General features: G+C 45.8%; 1 protein-coding gene across 1 annotated transcript; it reads right to left on the bottom strand.

Moving 5' to 3' along the window:
* Positions 1 to 655: 655 nt before the first annotated feature.
* On the bottom strand, positions 656 to 6,788 carry LOC135069755 (TOG array regulator of axonemal microtubules protein 1-like). The gene is made up of 8 exons (XM_063964711.1): positions 6,537 to 6,788; positions 6,179 to 6,281; positions 5,717 to 5,809; positions 4,515 to 4,650; positions 3,770 to 3,875; positions 2,047 to 2,282; positions 1,747 to 1,905; positions 656 to 797 (listed from the first exon to the last, which is right to left on the bottom strand). Exons 1-8 carry the CDS (start codon positions 6,660 to 6,662, stop codon positions 677 to 679), a joined length of 1,080 nt encoding a protein of 359 aa, XP_063820781.1. The 5' UTR covers positions 6,663 to 6,788; the 3' UTR covers positions 656 to 676.
* Between the last annotated feature and the right edge of the window lie 549 nt (positions 6,789 to 7,337).

The raw sequence follows: 7,337 nt of genomic DNA, 5'->3' as shown, positions 1-7,337 counted from the left end.
CTTCAGATGAACGTACTGAGTTACCCTACACTAACTTCACACTACAAATCAAAAATACATTTCTTTACTGAACCAGTGTATAACAGTATGCCTAACATTACATAAAAACACCACATTTGAGCGCAGTAAAGTTACTGTAACTGGTGCAGAGATGTAGTAGAATAATTACCTGTGGCTGGTGAGAGGGTGAATACATTATACATTTATCCTACCCAAGTGCTTGACATAGAAGTAGTTAATAAGAAATCTTTTGTATTCCTTACTCCACAACAGTGGTTTCAAACTTTTTTGAATCACGGTGACCTAGAATATCTGAATTTTTTTCACGGCACCCCATGGCCAAAAATTTCTTATTGAGAAATTTAGAAATAAATATTACATTAAGTAGATCGCGTTTATATGTCATCCTTAGGGTCAGTTGTGTGGTGAGGGACACGATTTGCTTCTGTTTGGCCACATATTTTATCACTGGCAGCCACCAGCACTGGTTTTGCCTATTATATTGACCATGAATAATTTGAATTGGTCCTGGACCACCAACCCAGGGCACCCCTGCAACTGCCCCAAGGCACCCCAGGGAGCCACGGCACACAGTTTGGAACCTCTGCTCTACACACTATATAAGATGCACACTTACCATAAAAGTACATGAAACCACAAGTTATATAACATTTATTTACAGACGTTTTAATATATCTTTTATATACTGCAGCTCCCTGCTTGGGACATATCTGTGCAGGGCTTTCTCAAAGTCCGGATGAGATCTCAGGTAGTGAAGCATCTTTCTGCCATAGAACCTGCAACAGAGAAACATGTGTGTAACTATGTAATCAGCCATTCTGAGACCAGGGATATGACCTGAACATAAGCACATAGAGGCATCAGCCTGGGCAGGGGCATCTCTAGAGAGGAGGGACCTGTGTCCAGACTCCGTGTGTGGGCCCCCTCCTCTCCCGTAGCCGTTGCGCCGCTGCTAGTGCTCTGAGTGCTGTAGACTCTGGCACTGTGCCAGAGTCTCTAGTGGTCAGTGCACTAGCAGCGGCGCGATGGCTACGGGAGAGGAGGGGGCCCACACACGGTCAGCAATGGACTCCGGAAAGGTAAGTATTGGAGAAATGGGTGCAGTGTGTGCAGTGTAGGCGCCCCCGGGACTCAGAGGCCCATGTGCACCGCACACACTGCACCCATTATAGAAACGCCAATGGGCCTGGGCCAACACCTACAAGCGCTCCTTATTCTCCTGTACAATCATTCAGCGGAGGACAAGGGCTGCTGTCTATGGCTGTGCCACCTGCTCACACTGCCCTCTAATACAGAAGGGAGCGCGGATAATTATAACCAGTGGCATCACTAGTCTTGGTGACACCCGTTGCTGGTAAAATACTCCATATGTGTGCGTGTTGCTAAAAAAAGGGGGTGTGGCTTTGTGGGAAGGGGGCTTGGTCTCGCAGCCCGACCCCTGCTTTTGTTTCTCCAGGGGCCTTGGAGATGCTGGTCTGCCCTTGGAGGCTGTCTGTCTGCAGTGTCGGCTCCTACACTGTGACAGAAGCCGAGTACTGCACATAATGTCACACTGCAGCATCCGGCTCCTGTCGCTGAAGAGGACTCGGCATTTTGGTGTCACCCTTTGGTGGGTGACACCCGGGAGTGGGCACACCCACGTAGTGATACCACTGATTATAACGGTAAAATCTCTGAGGAGCCCATCACCTATTTCCGTATGCGGGAGCACAGCAGACTACTAACCTGGTGTCCTGAGAGCTATCCTGGACACACCGTGCTATTGCGGGGATAGCTCTTGCGGTGATGGCTCCTTGCCCACATAGAACGCGCCTCTGTCCCAGTCTCTCCACCAGATGACACATGTGTTTGGCTGCACAACTCCTGATGGCAGTGTTCAAATGGCTACAGATGAAACATGAATGGATATCAGCACCAGCACAACAAGTGTCCGAGTACTAACTATAGAACACAAACGGCTAATTGTACATAATATAATCCAGACGTAGATTATATAGTGATAATCTCACCACCGTGTGACTTTACCTTAGCCCTCCATTTATAAGGGACGTTAGAGCTCGTATTGGTATCACATTCTCCACCGCGGCCTGTAGCGCTTTGTCCACCTCCTCCCGTATGAATAGGTTGGAGTCTCCCGCCCTGGATAGGAGGACAAGTGCGCAGTGCTCCACTTCTCTGTCCATGTTCTTCCCCAGGTGTACAAACATGGCAGCTAAACACCCAATAGCTGCTCGGGAGACTTTGGAGGACAAGTTCTTCACCTGCAATGTATAAGTAGAGGTTTTACTACAGAATGTGCAAACAGAAAGTTAGGGGAAAATAACCCGGCTTTCAGCATCCATCCTTCATATGTGATAAGAGAGATATTATATAAGACACACAAGGAAACCCAGTAAAGAGGTCATTCTTCTGCTCTCCAAATGCCACATTAGGCCAATTGTTATTAACAAGGGCAAATTTATTTTGAACCAACATTTTACCATCTTGAACTTATCTCTTCTTGTTTTGGCTAAATGTATCAAAGGCTTTTTTTTTTTAAACAATACTGTGTCAGTAAGTAAGACTTCCCCATATTTGCTGCAATCACTGTACAGGACCATGTTAGACACCTATATCTCAGGGACCGTATGCAGAGTTCATGTTACACTGTAATGTATAAGTGACAGGACTAGGCAGCGGGTTAGGAAGCGGGTTAGGCAGCGGGAGGGGAGTGGGGAGGGTTAGGCTGTGGGATGGATCTTATACTCCATACTCCCTTTGATGGCACCTGACCCCTGGTTTTCTATAACTGCCCTATATTGTCTTGTACTGTAAGTGTTGCGGACCCCTTGTGGTGCCATACAAACAAAGGATAACAATAATAATAATAGTGGAAATGTTTGGGTTAGGCTGCTGGAGAGGGAGGTCAGGGCTAGGCTGCGTGCGGGTGCGTTAGATTGCGGGATGGGGAGGTTAGGGTTAGATTGCAGGATGAGGATATTTAGGGTTAGGCTATGGGGAGGGTAAAGATTAGGGTTACATTCTTTCCAAAGCACTGTCGGGATATACACTGTTGAGATGCCGGTGTCGTTATTCAGACCGCTGGCGTCCTTAATGTCGGGATCACATGGAATCACATAAAAAGGCAATGCACGAATTCCTTCAACTGTGAAAATCAATGTTGCACTATGCTTGCAACTCATCTACCCATATGGAGAATGCAATAATATCTACCCAATGTATAACCAGGCGTGTTAAGTGGGGTGGGACAGGTAGAGATGACATGTTCTTGGCCAGTCTAAGGGGAATGGAGGGGGGCCCAGCTGAGCTGGGTGTGGGAGGGATACCATTTCCCTGTCAGCACATGAGGCTAAATACATATTATTCAGATTGAGGCATGGCCACACCCCCAGGATTAGCCACACCCCCTCAGAAACAGGACCTGCTGGACGTAACCTCCCTCCCACACTGTAAGATGGGGATTTAAAAGAGAAAAGCTGGTTCCTTTCTGTCACCTTTAAACCGTACAATATGCAAGTTTATGGCAACTCTCGGTATCAGGATTTATCACGATAGACTGCATTGTTTTGCCTTTTTTGCCCTAAGATGTAACTCTATAAACTAATTCTTATTCAGGGAGAAGATCTAGGAGAGCGACGGACAATGAGACCCAGCACTACGTAATGTACTTGTGTTACAGTTACTCCTCACAAACAGTAAGGACACCACACAGTTGTCAGCCCTCCAAACAGATGGAAAATATCTTTACCTCTTTGGTCAGCCCAACGATGAAGGCATGAAGACTCTCCAGGACGACTGAGGGATGAGACGCGGACAGGGACCGCACCATGTTGATGCCCTCAATCTTTTTCTCCCTGAAAACATTAAAACAGCGGATCCTGTGAAGGCCTGGTCAGCACATCATCACTCTATCTCTATATACACACATATACTGTAGACTTATCTATATATCAGCAATTGCGCCCATCGAGATTTATTCTCCGAATATTCCCTGCTGGGGACCAGAGATGAGAATCCCTGTTCTAGATGACTATGGATGGATTTACTGTTCATTGTAACGGATTCATGTAAATTATTTCATAGTAACTCTGCTTATTTTTATTTATAGTTGACTAATGTTTAGATGTCATTGAGGCCAGTGCACAGCACGCAATGACTTACTGTAGGTTGGTATGGCAGCACACATTGTCTATTAGACATTTTTCCATACATTGTATAAAGATCTATAAATGCCTGTATAGAAATATTGCGCCAACGCTAATTTATTATCACAGACTTGCCGCAGATTTAACAATGAAAAAATGGTGCTCCAGCCAATCAGCTCCTAACGGTCAGTTTTCAATCACAGGACAGAAGCTGATTGGTTGGAGCACCATGTAAGATTAGTTACGAGTGACAACTAGAATATCACTCATTGTTAAACCTAAGTATGAGGCTAACATAAGATAAAGGTGACAACACCCAGCACTGACCCTCCCCTGTCCCTCACTTACCAGTCATTGTTACACAGTAAATTTAGTGCATCACCAAGAGACGGGACCAAACTGGGCAGCTCTCTGGGCACAGATGGGCGAGTGGCCTCCGGGCAGTGACTAGCGGACCGGCGGACTTTGCTGGAGCGTTGTGGTGCTGAGGACAATACATACAGGTGTTATACACGTCAGACACTGCAGGGTCACCAGCAGCAGTTACATGTATATTACACAAGGATCACTGATAGCAGCCTCAGCTCATGGACTAGTTACACTTAGCTGTAGGAAAGATGGGCTGTGCTGTCAGACCTCACACAAGGCCTCTCCCTCACACACCTGGTGCAGGTGCTTATTAGAAGACTATGTAATACTACCACAGTCATTATGCAGAGAATTGCAGATGTCAGATCACAAAGCTCTGTGACTCAGTGACATGTTTGCAGGTGTACAGGTAGGTAAAGTTGCTATACTTGGCTCACAATAGGGACATCCAAGGAGCAAGTGTGGAGGGTATATCATCATGGCCCCAAGGCCACCTACATCACAGGGGATGTGGCATAATGTCTGCATCTACTAGGCTGTCTGGTGGCTGCAGGGTCATAGGGAGAGGAATGCAACCAGTTGCACCACCCAGGGACTGTAGGGGCGATAGGGCACCATTTCTGCCCCAGTGGCACCCTTTTCCAAGTTTGTGGGTTGCCTAGAATGGTACCTTGCAGTGGAACTAGTCAGGGCGTACATGGGACACACGCCCAGCACCCAGCGAGGTGTTCCTGACCCAGCCCCTTATTTGTGACTTCATGATGTTCTGGGGGCGGGGGTTAGACTAAATACACATATACTCATCTGGAACCATTCTTCCACTGTCCCTATCATTACCGAATATGTTCTCCTCAATAAGTGTCAATGATGACACTGAAACATTGCAGTGTTTAAAAAACAATGAACAATTGGTAATTCTGCAGGCGGGAGAACATAATATTTGGTGCACATAGCTGTCACGGTAAGGGAGATTGATATTCTGCTAGTCCGTCTAGTTCGGTGTAGACAATTTAAACAAACACCTTATTGGCTGGTATGGGTCACAGCAAGAACCACAGTTAGATTAGAAATGTATGTTAATGGCTGGAGTGGATCACCCTTGGAATAAGTCTCAGCATAAAATACTATAGAGCGTTTTCTGTTTACAAAGCGACAGAGGCTGAAATGTTACAAAAACTTACGGTGTTTGGCCGCCTTAGTCTTTGGAGGCGCAGGTTTGATACACTCCATCTCTGTCTGTCCTGATGGTCTTATTCCTACTGGATTATATATCTCTGCAGATGTAAAATGTACAGTAAATTGAGGACCTCTCTTATTCGCTGACATTCACATATGTATTTTACATAGAACATACACACACACACACACACACACACACACACACACACACACACACATTCAGATGAATTGTAAAGGATCCCGAAAGGGATGTCCCTGGGGAAGGTGTGAAGGGCGGGATTTTACCACTCCCTTGATGCTGGCTTCCACATCTCTGCGGACCCACGTTCTCTGACAGCCTCCATAAACTCCATTTGTCTTATTAAATAATATTTGGCTGCTAGCACATAGATGAGACCCACGGTCCCGGCAGCACTAGTCTATATGAATGGTGTCCGCAGACAGAAGAATAAAATTGTATTTACCAGACAATTTAGGCAGTTGGATGTTATAACAGGCCGAATTCCGGCCTTCATCGTCTGGACATCTTCCATAATGTTTACGGAGAACTTCAGGAATTGCGGGCAGCTGCAAGAAGATACATACAGGATCCAGCATAAGTAACTAAGAACATACATTATTATACATACTGTGTAACAGAGTGGATGATGTGAGGAAAAGCTCAATAGGACAGCAGGAGATGGTTTGTAATAATATAATACACTTATATTAGCGAAAGTACAAACTATCCTTTAAAACAAAAACATGCACAGGCCACAGACATATTTCTGCGATGAATAAATAAAACCAACATGGGATAAACATGAAGCCATCACCACTCACCTGGACATAGGTCCGAGTGCCTGGAAAGATATCATCTGCCCGTCCTGGAAGTTCCCAGGGAAATTTATATTTCCCCCTCGCAGCACTCAACATCCTGTGAACATTCGGCTTAATTGGGGGAAACATCTCTGGAGCACAGTCACACACTCCTTACTCCTCAGCGCAATGACTAGCAATGGCTGCTGCAGTAACAGCTGGCCAACTGCCACTGTGATTTCAAATTGCTGTGACATTCTGGTCATTGGCTGCATGCGCCATGTTGTGCCCAGGCATGTTCTCAGCACTACATATCATATGGGGGCAGATTGGGAACTAGTGTAGCCCTTGACAACATTTTTAAAAGTAGCCTCATGTTGTAAGCAACAGGGGCTGCGATAGCTTATAATTAGAATATCCCCCTAATCTCCCAACAAGGTTATAGCCCAAATTCATTACATAACGGAGGCCTTCAGTGTCCCATCCTCTACCTCAGCTGCCTCTCCTGTTATCGTATGGTACAAATTAGTAATGTAGGGGGAACTTTCAATGGTAAATCCACCAAATAAAAGCCCAGACTCCTCACTCATTCATCATATTGCATTTTCATACATTTAAGCAGTTACAATGGCTTTTAAGATTTGGATCCAAGTACAGCATTGTATTGGGTATAAGCATCTCATACTTTAGCACAGTTATTAATATGGGCCTGTTCCTCCCCTTGTGGGCTCAGTGGCTCGCTGCGCTCGCCACAGGTTCTATTCCCGCTCTGTGGGTGTCATGGACACCCACTAGTGGGAATAGCCTTGGTGCAGCTGTCGGCTT

This window comes from Pseudophryne corroboree, chromosome 1 (genome assembly GCF_028390025.1).
Source record: "Pseudophryne corroboree isolate aPseCor3 chromosome 1, aPseCor3.hap2, whole genome shotgun sequence".
Taxonomy (NCBI): Eukaryota; Metazoa; Chordata; class Amphibia; order Anura; family Myobatrachidae; genus Pseudophryne; species Pseudophryne corroboree.
Note: the sequence above shows the minus strand (reverse complement) of the source record. Positions and strands in the feature narration are given on the sequence as shown.